A 13,142-nucleotide genomic window follows, 5' to 3' on the forward strand; every position below is an offset into this window, starting at 1 on the left:
TAATTTTTCTTCAACCTCTCTTTTTTGATTTTTAAAGTACTTTTTAAGCTCTTCTGAGAACTCATTTTGGGCTTGTGGTCATTTTACATTTTTCTTTGAAGTAACTTCACTTTGAAGTGACTTCACTGTCTTCTTCTGAGTTTGAACCCGCATCTTCTCTGTCACAATAGTAGCAATCTGTGGTTGAGTTTTCTCTTTTGTTTATTTATTTCCCGCCTCCCTCCAGCAGCTTATTTCTTAGCTGTTAACTTTGTGTTAGAGTCAAGCTCTAGTCCCAAGGCTTGGAGGATAATGTCTCAAACTTCAGGTTTTTCATTTTATTGTTTTCGGAGTTCCATCTAGGGGCCTGACCTCAGGTACTCCTCTCTGCCCCCAAGTTGCAAACATGGCCCCCAGCAACATTGTCACCACAAAAACTCTTACTCTCTTAGCTCCCTTCCTCGGTGGCAAGCTTGAACGTGCCCTTCTGTCCTGGAACCGAAAACAAAAACCCTGTTCTGTGAGTGACCACAGCCAGTAGGGCCCCACTCTCTGCAACCGTGCTCACTAGTGTGCACTTCTCTTCCTTGCTCATAGCCACAGCCTGGGACTATCTCTCATCAGTGCATCTGGGTCCCATGTCCAGTGCCAAAGGAGGGCTCCTGCAATTTTCCCCTGATCAGCCGTCCAATCCCTACACTATTTATAGGGAGAAAGTTCTTGAAGCTGAGGCTGCTGCCAACACAGCTGCCTTCAGAGCTTGTTGATTCCGGAGTTATCTTCTGGGGGGTATCTGCGTTTCACTCTGACAGACCACTACCTCAGGAGGTCAGATCTTTCCTAACATCCTCCCAAATTGTCTTAGGTGCACAACTGCTTTACCTTGACTTTTAACTATTTCTGCCACTCTAAACTTCACTTTGAGGCATTATTTTAAATTATTTGGGGAATTTGGGAGAACCAGGTAAATTCCTGCCTCATTCTGCCGTCTTCCCAGAATCCTCATGTTTCATAGAATCTTAAAACTAGAAGGTGTTTCAGAGGTTTTCTGTTCCAACTCTCATCCAACCTAAAGCATAAATCCCTTCTGTAACACCCCCAAAATTGGTCACTCTAAATCTTTCTGGAATGGGGCTGTTGAGGCAGCTATTTCCATTTTGGGATAGCTCTTACAAAGTTATGTTGAGCTGAAATTTGCTACCTTGTTCTTCCTACCTATTGATGCTAGTTCCACTCTCAGTTCTAAGTACAAGTCTAAACCCTTCTTTCCATGTCAACCTTATAAATAACCAAAGATTATAGTCGTAGTTCTCCTAAGTCGTTTCCAGGTTAAACATCTCCAGTTCATCCAACCTTATTTTGTATATCATGTTCTTTAGTTCCCTCAAAAGTTCTGTTGTACATTTTTCCTTGTGTTTTGTCTAGAATAATTTTTTATATTACAATAATGCTAGGTATATGGTATAAGCCCAAAGCAAAAACAACTGAAAACTGTCCTCTTTTCTGTTAATTCCTTTTTAATAAAGATTTGAGATTAGAATCATTAAAAGTAAACACTTTCACATCATTCAGTATCAATTTTCTTTTTCAGTGTAAAATTCTGGAACAGCGGTTAGAACAGGGAATGGTATTCACAGAATATGAACGCATACTGAAAAAGCGGCGGATAGATGGGGAATGTGCAATAGCACGACTCCCTGACAATGCGGAGAGAAACAGATTCCAAGATGTGCTCCCCTATGATGATACCAGAGTAGAACTGGTTCCAACCAAAGAAAACAATACTGGTTATATCAATGCATCACATATTAAGGTGAGATGAAAATTGATGGTAAGTAGATTTTTATAAATGATGGTAAGGTGATAGGGATAGAAACTGGACCTGGCATTTAATTGGTATAGGAAATTCCTGAGTGAGGAAACTTTCTGTATCAATGCATGTGTGTACTTTTTATGAAATTTATCAGCTTAGAGAGTTGCCTAGAACAGTGATAGTTTAAATGACTTCAAAGTTACATAGCCAGTAGGTTTCAGAGCTGGCACTTGAACCTAGGTCTTCACAGTTCTGAGGTCAGCTGTCCACTGCCTTTATCCACTACATCTTTCTGGTAATGTGACAATTATAATAATCTGTTTTTATATAGCCTGTTAAAATTTGCAAAATGCTTTTCTCACAAAAGCCAATGAAAGTAAATTATAGTGTATTATTATTTTCTTTGTACAAAGTAGAAAACTTAGAAATAGAGTATTTAAATGACTTGTCAGTGGCCACATGACTAGTAGATACTGAGCCAAAAGTCTCAAAATGTATTATGAGTATTAATTGTTTAGTATTAAAAATATCCTTTTAAGGCAAGTGGCTATTATTGTGAGCTCTAATTTACAAATGAGTAAACCCTTAAACCAAAATTAAATCTTGTTCAAGAGAATACTTTAAGTAAAGTTATGTCTGTTTGTTATGTGGCAAAGTAGTCTGCTTCCCAGGTAAGTACTGTGAACTCAGGATGCTTAAAAGATTTTTGCCCTATATCCAGGAGTAAAATATTGGTCTTTTAATCCATGTTTCTGTGTTCCTACTAACTTAAAACCTTTATCCTAGGTGTAGTTTGTCTCATAACATCCATGCATATATTTTCATATATTCAGACAAGGGTACCTCAGAATCAATCTTGGTGGTCATAGAAGCCATTCTCCCAGAAGGTACAGACTGTTCTGTGATGGCTTACCTTCACATGCTGCCTATAATCATTTCAGAACATTATTTGGCTCTTTGAAGAAGCAGTGCTACCTCCTTCCTGGAGACAACAGTGTTATGCCACCCCACCATAATAATGTCAGAATCATTAAAATGGAAGGAAAAAAAAAAGATGACTCATAATGAGTGGGTGAACCAAACCAGATGCTTCTCTTCTCTCCTTCCCCTCCTACTCTTGGCTCATATTGACACAGTATTTGAGGTCACTGTTTTCAAGAGAGAATTCCTTTTGGGCATTGAATAAAAAAGAATTTATGGGAGGATTTTTTAACCTCTATTCCATAATGCATTGTTTTATTTATACTGTTTTATTAAAGGAGGTTGATACTTTCATCCATAAAAATTCAGTTCCATTCTTCAGTGAGGCTTAAAATTGACTCTGGGTTCTCAAATACTGTTCCACTGGAATTCTCACTCTGGTAGGTTCTGCCATCCTGGAAGAGCTACAAATCTAGCTTTAGCAATAGGTAACATTTGCTTATAATAACTAATTTATCTAAAAATGATGAGGTTCTTTACAAGTGGGTTGGTCACTAAGTGATACATGTTTACCCTTAGTGACCTATGAAACAAAGAAAAATACAAAATGGTTCTGTCTAATGTGATCCCCTTCCACCTTTGAAGTGATAATAGTGGTGTAGCTAAAAATGAGGGGAAAGGATGCTAAAAACCACATAGTTTAAACTGTTGGTACTCTTCTTAACTGTTGTCCAACAACAAATGAGTGAACGTATTGTGGGAGGACTGAAGAGAACCACGTTTCGAATATTTTCACTATAAATGCAGTCAAAAGACAACTGAATGGAGGGTTGGCCTAGATATTTTCCTTGGAGAGGCTAATATAGGAGTTGGTGGAGTTAGTTTCATTGTATACGCAATGATAACAGGAAATATATTTTTTGTGGAATACTTAGTGTGAAACCTTAACAGTGCTCGTGATGGGTGGAAACCAAAAAAAAAAAAAAAAACAACTGAAGATAACTAGCATACATACAAATGTTTATGACAGAGGATAAAGAAGGTACAGGAATTCTAAGGAGCATTTTATAAGATTCCTAAACACTGTCGATACTTGTCCACAATTTGTAGTCAGTTCAACATCATTGCAAGAACACCATATTAAATGTGTGTGTGTGTGCGTGCGCGCGCGCGCGTGTGTGTGTGTGCGTAGCTTGGTATCAATGAAAATGCTTATTTCCCAACTTGAAAATTAGAGCTCCCTATCTTTTCAGGAAGTTTTGAACCCAGATCTTTCTAGCTCATTGCCTTGGTTATCTGCAGCATTTATCCTGCAGCATATGTGTACTGATGAGCTACGGGTTTAATTTTCCTTAAACAAAGGGGCTCAGGTCCCAACTCTACCTTTTATTAGGGACTGTTTTTATTTATTTATTTTTTCTTTGCCTCTCCAATACTTAGCATAGCACCTGGCTCATAGTAAGTGCTTAATCAATACATGTTGATTGATTGAACAATTCGTCATTGGGGATGTTGACTCAGCAAAGCATTTTATCTTCCTCTTAAGTTTCCTTATCTGTAAAATTAAGATAATAATAGTTGTATTACCTATTTCATGAGGTTGATCATAAAAACTAACAATAATGAAAAAATGAAAATGAAATAATAATTGACATTTGTGCTCTAAGAGTTTAAGAAGATCGGTAATACATTTTCTCATTTGATAATGTATGGTGCTTTTGTGAGCTGTAAAATATTATTTGAGGTGTAAGCTGTTAAATACTAGGGATTATGAGGATTGTAGAGGCAGCATAATAGAGAGTGCTCGATTTGGACCTACGAAATCTGGGTTTGGATCCCTGTTCTGACAGTTGGCTTTGGGTAAATTTTTAACTTTGGGTAAATCATTTTGACCTCTCTGAATCTCTGTCTCTTCATCCATAAAATGAGCATAATCATCCTTGCATTGCCTTCCTCGCTGGCATGTATTTCAGAAAGGAAATTGTAAAAAATAGTTTTTATTGTAATAAAAAATCCACTATTGTGGGCATGAAAAAAAATCTTTTCTAAATTGAGCATATTCTTTTAAAAAAACACTTTTATTTTTAGTTCCAAATTTTCTCCCTCCCTTGACCCCCTTCCTCACCTATTGAGAAGGCAAGAAATACAATACCCATTAGACATATGAAGTAATTCAAAACATTTCCACATTAGCCATATTGTGGGGAAAAAAAGCAAAAAAAAAAAAAAAGAAAATGAAAAAATATACTTCATTCTCTACTTAGAGTTTATCACTTCTCTGCCTGGAGGTAGATAGCATTTTTCATCATGAGTCTTTTGGAATTGTTGTAGATCATTCTTTTGATCAGAGGAGTGAAGTCTTTCACAGCTGATTATCATGACAACATTGATGTTACTGTGTACGGTGTTCTTGTTCTGCTCACTTCAAATGTGAAAATATTCTAACCAGCAATATGTGGGGTTTGAATATGTTCATTTTTAAATGAGAAATTCAAAATTTTATATTTCATTTGAATGGTATTCAACTCAATCCAGTAAATGTTCAAGCAAATACTCTGTTCAAGATATGGTATTTCCTAAGTTTCATAGATGACATTTCTCAGAGGAGTATGAGTGATCAAACTGGTTGGTTTTTGCTTCATAAGTCCCTCAGACCTTGGTTTAAAATTTTCTTTTAAACTTTCCCACCTTTAGGTCTCTGTTGGTGGCATCGAATGGGATTATATTGCCACCCAAGGACCTTTGCAAAATACATGTCAGGATTTTTGGCAGATGGTATGGGAACAAGGGATTGCTATCATAGCAATGGCGACAGCAGAAGAAGTGAGTACTGGTTATTTTCATTTGATTCCTTATTCACAGGATAAGCCTGCTTTTCTGTGGAGCTCTGTGACATTAAGAAGGAAATGCAGGGAAATTGTGGAGAACAGTAATCTAGTCACGTCACTGGCAAATACAGTATTTATAGCATCTTTTTTTTAAATGAAAATTTTCCCACATTTTTTTAAAGGAGGGTGGACGAGAGAAGAGCTTCAGGTATTGGCCACGGCTTGGTTCAAGGCACAACACTGTGACATATGGAAGATTTAAGATCACAACACGATTCCGCACTGACTCTGGTTGCTATGCCACAACTGGCTTGAAGATCAAACATCTTCTTACTGGGCAAGAAAGAACAATTTGGCATCTTCAGTATACTGATTGGCCTGAGCATGGTTGTCCAGAGGATTTAAAGGGATTTTTGTGTAAGTGATATCAACCTCATGCTTGAAGGCTATGGAGAGAGATAGATACTCATTATAATCACAACATGGTAACATCCAGAATAGTTTCACTTTTAAAATAAGGATCTCAAGTGTTATTGGAAAGATAGATAGGACAGCAAATAAAGGTGTAGTCTTGTGCGGCAAATACTCATTTTCATAGATTTAGAGCTAGAAGGAAACTTAGAGGTGATCTAGACCAAACACCTCATTTTATAAATGAGGAAAGTGAGGCCTGTATGGGCTAAGTGACTTGTTGCAGGGGACACAGCAGAGTCAGGATTTGAAACCAGCTCCTCTAAATCCAGCACACTTTCCACTACTGTACTTTACTGCCTCCAACTGAATAACAAGTGAAGTGGTTTCATAAGAATTGTATAGAGCTTATCACTAACACTCTCTTTCTTTCACTTTCTGTCTCTCTCTGTCTTCCCTTTCCTCCATCTCTGCCTCTCCCATCTATCCCTCTGTCTTTGTATCTTTCTGATTTTGTCTTTCTATGTCTCTCTCTCTCTCTCTCTCTTTCTTTCTGGCTCTGCTTCTCTCTTACTGACTCTGACAGCCTACCTGGAGGAGATCCAGTCGGTGCGTCGCCATACGAACAGCACAGCTGAACCTCAAGGCCCCAATGCTCCTCTGCTGGTCCACTGCAGTGCCGGTGTAGGAAGAACTGGAGTGGTCATTTTGTCAGAGATCATGATCGCCTGTTTGGAGCACAATGAGGTTGTTGTTTATGTGTTGAGACTTTTCTTGCGAAATATGGGGACTTGAGATAATAGGACCCTAGATTTAAAGTTGGAAAAAATAGCCCCCTAATTTTCAAGTGAGGAAACTGAGGCACAGAACAGTTAAGTGACTAGTAAGTGTATAAGGCAAGATTTGACCCCAGAACTTTGAGAGGCCTTGTCCACTGTGCACAAAGTCCCTTTGATAACAAATTAACTAGATACATATTCTTCTTAGTGAGTTGGGTCAAGAATGACTTAGACTCCATGAAGTCACTTGGTTGCTTTTTTTTTTTTTTGCTTTAATCTTGACTTTTTTATCTTTACTATGATAAATTATTTTTAGTTTTTCTTGCTCCCAAGAATTAATTCCGTACTGTATTTAATTGTTTTAAAACCCACAGATGGGTTTGCTTAATCAAATGGCCAAAGAATAGAAGCACAGAATCTTTTTAAAAACAATATTATTGATATCTTTTATTTTTACATCACTTTTATTTCTGATTCTATTTTTCCCTCTACCTTTAGCCCTTAAAGTACTTTTATTTCTGAGTACGTTCCTCCTCTCCCTTTAGTTCTTAAAACAAAGAATTTTTTTTTTTAAAGAAAGTAAAGGGCAGTTCAGAAAAAGCAATCTATACATCCTTGAGGTCTAATGGAGAAGAAACCATTCCATGAACTATATATGTGTGTGTGTGTGTGTGTGTGTGTGTGTGTGTATGTGTGTGTATATATATATATGTGTGCATATATATGTATATATATATACATATAGAGAGAGAGAGAGAGTCAGAGAGTCAGAGAGAGTGAGTCCTGACAGTCCTGACCTGAAGGAACTTATGGTCTAATGGAGAAGAAAACATTCCATGAACTCTCTCTCTCTCTCTCTCTCTCTCTATATATACATATATATGTATATATATATGTATATATATATACATACACACATACACACACACACACACAGTCAGAGAGAGTGAGTCCTGACAGTCCTGACCTGAAGGAGCTTATAGTCTAATGGAGAAGAAAACATTCCATGAACTATATACACAGAAGCTATATACAGTATGAATTAGAAATAATCAACAGAGGAAGGGCAGTAATATTAAGGGGGAACCAGGAAAGGCTTCTTGTAGAAGGTAAGGTTTTGGCTGAGACTCGAAGGAAGCTAGGGAAGCCAAGAGATGGAGATGAGGAGTGAATTCTGGGCATAGAGAACATGAAAATGCTTGGAATCAGGAGTGTCATATATGAAAGGCAGCAAGGAGGCTGTGTCACTGGATTGCAGAGTATTTGGGGTGGTGGTGTAAGGTACAAGAAGACTGGAAAAGTAGGATGGGATCATTTTATGAAGGATTTAAAAACCAAATACGGAATTTTTATATTTGATCTTGATGGCATTAGGGAGTCACTGTAGTTTATTAAGTGGGTGTTGGGGGAGTAACATGATCAGCCTTGTGCTTTAGGAAGCTCACTTTGACAGCTGAGGGCAGGATGGAGTGGAGTAGAGAGAGACTGGAGGCAGACAGGCCAACCAGGAGGGTACTGCAATAGTCTAAGCATGAGGTGATGAGGACCTGTACCAGGATGGGGGACATGAGAGATGTTACTATAGTAGAAACCACACGATCCCTGTGCAGGAATTAGCTTCCTGGACAGGTACTACTACTTCTAGAAATCATTTGACCCTATGGATTGTCATTATATTCACTGTGACTCATTTTCATGTTGTTTTTCATTTTTGATGCAACCAATAAAGTACTTGGTTTTTGAAGGTGAGAACTCAGTCCCTTTGGCCCCATTTGAGGTATAAAAAAGTTACTGTTTGCTGCATTCTTTGGCAAACCTAGAATGTGGTTAAAAAAATAAAACAGTTTGAATACCTGGTGTGGTGGCCCCTGGGTCACCTAATTAAAACTAGCAAGATGTGAGCATCTTTGGCTCTCCTTTTTCTGGTTTTTGCTCCTCACATTTTTCCCTGTCCTGGAATTCCCATCATACCTAGTGTGCCTTTTCTGATTTCACATTTTTCTTTCCCTAGATGCTGGACATCCCACGAGTGCTGGACATGCTGAGGCAACAAAGAATGATGATGGTGCAGACTCTCTGTCAGTATACTTTTGTCTATGGAGTTCTTATCCAGTTCCTGAGAAACTCAAGGCTTATATAACCTCCACCTGTTTCTCCCGGGACCCAATTACCTATAAAGAGTTTACAAGGAAAAAAAAAGTGGGTTTATCAAGGCAAACCCATTTGTTCTTGGGCTTCCAACCCCTCTCCCCCATTCTTCTTATACAAGGTGTAGGGTGCTAACGTCAACTTATGGTGGTGCATTGCATCAAGCCTTGGAAGTCACAAGGCCAAAGAGGTGGATTTCTGCTTGGGGGAAGTGCTAGAGAATTGGGGCCTTAGTTGGAGTAACTAAGCTCAGCTCCTGTCAGTGCTGATTTGCGGTACTTGCACACATTCTTGAAGTTGTGTTTTCTAGATAAAATAATTCTCTACCTTACTGAAACTATGCTGGGAAGTTCTGGCAATCATAAAGGCAATGTATAGATTTCTATTTCAAAACTGCTTTTTGATAAGAGAATTTTATTTTGTGACTAAAATATCTAGGGGTTTCTTTAGTAAGAAGCCTGGCTTTCCATGGGACTTGTCCACAATTACAACTGGTTTCTGGACACATCAAGTTTATATATTTTTTTAAAATGTTACTATCTTTTCTGTTTATAATTTTCTTTTTGTTTGTTTTTTATTCTTGGTAACCTAGGGCTTAACTATCAAACTATAAACTACAAAAAGACTTTTAAATGGTCTCATTTAGGAGATAGGAAACTTCTTTTAATTCAGAAAATTAATTTTTAATTTTTCCAAGTTACAATTGAAAATGAAAAGATTCTTAAATTATTTTCAGGGTTTATTAAAGAAAAAGTTGGAATGGTCACTTAATATGTTTTAAGTAACAGAGTCAGCAGCATTTGATATATTTTCAGTATTATTCATAACTTTAGATGACCCTTTGATTTTACTGGTTGAAATTTTAGTGGATGAATAAGATGGTTTTAAAGCACTTTTAAAAAAATTAAAAATAATACATTTCAATTTCTATTGTTTTATAAGTTGAAATGTTAACAACAGTAATGAGGATGATGTTTTGAAACAAATGTTTTATAGTTTGAATGTAAGAAATAAGGATTTTGAGTATGTAGTATATATAAGATGTGAGGAAGTGCAACATGGTTGTGAACATTGGAAACTTTTAATATGTTGTTACAAAGATAAGATACAGTATTACTAATTTTGTTCTCCTATATTTACACTACTCCTGAGAGTATTGGGGGTGAGGGGAAATGGTTGAAAGATTGACAGGAGGCAGGGTCTTCCCTAGGGGGATTCAGGTCATGGGATAAATCATATCATGTTCTTTGTCTCCCCTTCCTGTCCAGCTTTTTATACAGGTGAAATCGTTGTGTTATGTACATCAAGAGCAGTCACAAAAGGGCATCTTGGAGGATGAGTGAAATGGCATAAGGGGAAAAGGTGGTTCCATGCTTTATGTTAAGGCTAGAGGGAGGATTATGGACTAGTTGTATGTATATGAAACGCCACATCTTTTATATATATGTGTGTATATACACACACACACACACACACACACACACACATATCTATCTATCTATCTATCTATCTATCTATCTATATATATATATACTCATTGCTATATCCTTCTCCCAACTTCCATTCCAAAGTTGTCTCCCTATGGCACCAACATCCTATCAATTCTCTTCTAAGGCCATCACCATGCTTTGGTCATTAGTGAGTGGCTTTGAATTCCAAGGTAAATCAGAGATGTGGCTTAATTAATCACTAATCAATAAGTGTGTGTCGTTGTCAATCATGGTAGAGGATTTACTTGAGGCAGTTTCATGGTGATTTATTTGCCAGTCTAAATTTGACTTACAAGAGACCACTTAAGTAGCAAAAGCACAATTTAGAAGCTATGAATCAAAACAGTTTGGAAGCAGGAACATATTATTGATTTCAACATCAGTTTTTTAAAAATTCTGTTTAAAGCACAACAGACCCAATGATTATGTTCAGTGATAATTAGCTGCTTGAAAGAATGGAATTATAATAATATTAATAATGGCTAACCTTTATATAGTGCTATAATGGTTACAAACAAGACACTTCACATATTATCTCTCATGGCAATTTTTCCTTTCTCTACATATGTTTGAATTGTTGTGTTGAGTGAGTTTACTTGTACATCTTTTCAGTGGTGGTGCTATCTTCCCTACTACCCTTCTCCTTCCAGTTGGAATCAGATTTAAAGCTTTTTGGAAGGAGTGTCCTATTGATAAGATATTACACTATGAAAACTGAATTTAAGGGTAATGCATAAGATGTCCTTTTCTTATTTTAATAAATTGATTACTAATGGATAAATTAAGAAATTAAAATGGCATATTTTAGCTTTAATAATTTACCTAAAATGTTGCACTTAGAACCCATGTAATGCTTTCTGTGCCCTTTGAGTATTTGAACATTTTGTGGTAGTTGTAAAAAGAGGTTAGTGGAAAATAACTATACTATGTATTCTCCAAATTTGTCTTCCAAACAATAATGCGATTTCATAGAGGATATAGCAAAAATACAGAGGTCTGTAACCTTGCCATGATGGTTAACTAGCAATTGATTGTATTACAGCCTGTCAAAAATACATAAGGTTTAAATTTTTTGGTTATTTTTAGGTTCTAAGTAAAAGATTTATAGCAAGTTTATATCAAATTATATACTTTTACAAAAATAGGTTAACATGCAGTATTTAACAATGACCAATTATTGTCACTGATGACATTACCCCTCTTTTTTTCCTGATTAGGGGTACTTTTGAAGAAATATTCTAGAGCATAGTTTTAAGCAGAGAAATGAACGTCTTATTTTAGAATATCATACAGATATTTATGGAAAAATTGATGATATTCTTCTGGAACATCTACTGTGAAGCATGAAAGTGAGCCCTAGAATTTAGTTCTAAGTTCTTAGAACGTTTTGATAGGAATAAATAAGGAAATCTGCTAGTACAAACTTCAGAAAGCAAAGAACACATTGTGCAGTACCCTTCCTGTCCCTGCTAAATTATAGGGCAATGGGACTTAGAGATTTTCAACTGTGTATTTCTTTTTATTTGAGTTTAAAACTGGCCAAGTTTTCTTTCAGCCTTTTATAACTATAAGTCATAGATTGAAGTGGGTTTAGTGTTTATACCTTTAAGAAAATGTATACGAAGTTGTATTTTGATTAACTTATTAAAAGCAGGCTTCATTTGGGACAATTTGCAACAAAGAACAGAGCTCAGTTATTTTCTTTTGCACAAATCTTTTTTTAAAGCTTAATTTAGGGAAAGATGTTTATTGGAAATATAAATTAGTTTGAGGATTTAATATAAATTAAAAATTAAAAATGATTTTTGAAATAAAAACTTTAAAAAGGTCAAGTTACAAGGAGTAATTTGTAGGGGAAAAAGTTACTCAGATGAGAAATATGATAGTTTAGATTGCAATGGGTATTCATTAAGGCATATAGCTTTCATTAACTATTATAAGAATATTAGGAAGGTTGGGCATTTCTAGATTTAAAAAATATATATATAGTGATTTCAAAAATTCAGTTGAAGGGATTTCCACATTGCTGATAAGATTAAATTAAAGTGCTGGAAAATTTTAGAAGTGTAGTGTATTACGTACATAAGCAAATGTTTAAGATGATGGCTTATTCTTCAAGACAATTAAAATAATGTTCCATTCTTAAAAGTCCAGAGAAACTTCTTAAAGTATCCCATAACTTTGGTGGGCTGTTAGGTATTCTACTACTTAATAAGAAACAAATAGTGACCTTAGTTGCTTTTTTGGGGGGGGCAGTGGGGGTTGTGACTTGCCCAGGGTCACACAGCTAGTAAGTATTAGGTGTCTGAGGCTGGATTTGAACTCAGGTCCTCCTGAATCCAGGGCTGGTGCTCTATCCACTGCACCACCTCGCTGCCCCCTGCTTTTTTTTTTTTAATCTTATTTTGGTTAATGAGCTCTAAACTCAGATTAATGGCAAGTTAAGAATGTTTGCATTTTAACCTGTTAAGTTTAGTCTCTACTACTAACAAAATGTTCCTAAGTTCTGAAGAAGCATACACTAGATAAACAGCTAGATATTATTAATGACTTCAGTACCTTTTAATAAATTATTTGTTTTGTCATATAAAAGACTATTCTGAAAATATATGAGCTCTTGACTTTATATTTATTCCTGGCTGCATCTGTACATTATTATTCTGTACTAGATTATAGTACCATCCTTGTGTAGAATTAATTTACAAGTTTATACCAAATTCGTATCCATGGCAGACTGAGAAAGTTTTCAGTCTATATAAAAGAAGCTCTAGCT

The 13,142-nt window shown here is 36.2% G+C and overlaps 1 protein-coding gene across 2 annotated transcripts in view; it reads left to right on the forward strand.

Moving 5' to 3' along the window:
• PTPN21 (protein tyrosine phosphatase, non-receptor type 21) overlaps positions 1–12,680 on the forward strand; it is a 112,491-nt gene extending 99,811 nt beyond the window's left edge. For both annotated transcript variants that reach the window (XM_027844902.1, XM_027844901.1), the window contains exons 15-19: positions 1,571–1,792; positions 5,408–5,536; positions 5,724–5,958; positions 6,539–6,699; positions 8,743–12,680. In XM_027844902.1, coding sequence (XP_027700703.1) covers positions 1,571–1,792; positions 5,408–5,536; positions 5,724–5,958; positions 6,539–6,699; positions 8,743–8,871 — 876 coding nt within the window. In that variant the 3' untranslated portion in view covers positions 8,872–12,680. The remainder of the gene's footprint in view (positions 1–1,570; positions 1,793–5,407; positions 5,537–5,723; positions 5,959–6,538; positions 6,700–8,742) is intronic.
• Positions 12,681–13,142: the final 462 nt, after the last annotated feature.

The sequence above is a fragment of the Vombatus ursinus genome, unplaced genomic scaffold (assembly GCF_900497805.2).
Source record: "Vombatus ursinus unplaced genomic scaffold, bare-nosed wombat genome assembly UNPS02014945.1, whole genome shotgun sequence".
Classification (NCBI taxonomy): domain Eukaryota; kingdom Metazoa; phylum Chordata; class Mammalia; order Diprotodontia; family Vombatidae; genus Vombatus; species Vombatus ursinus.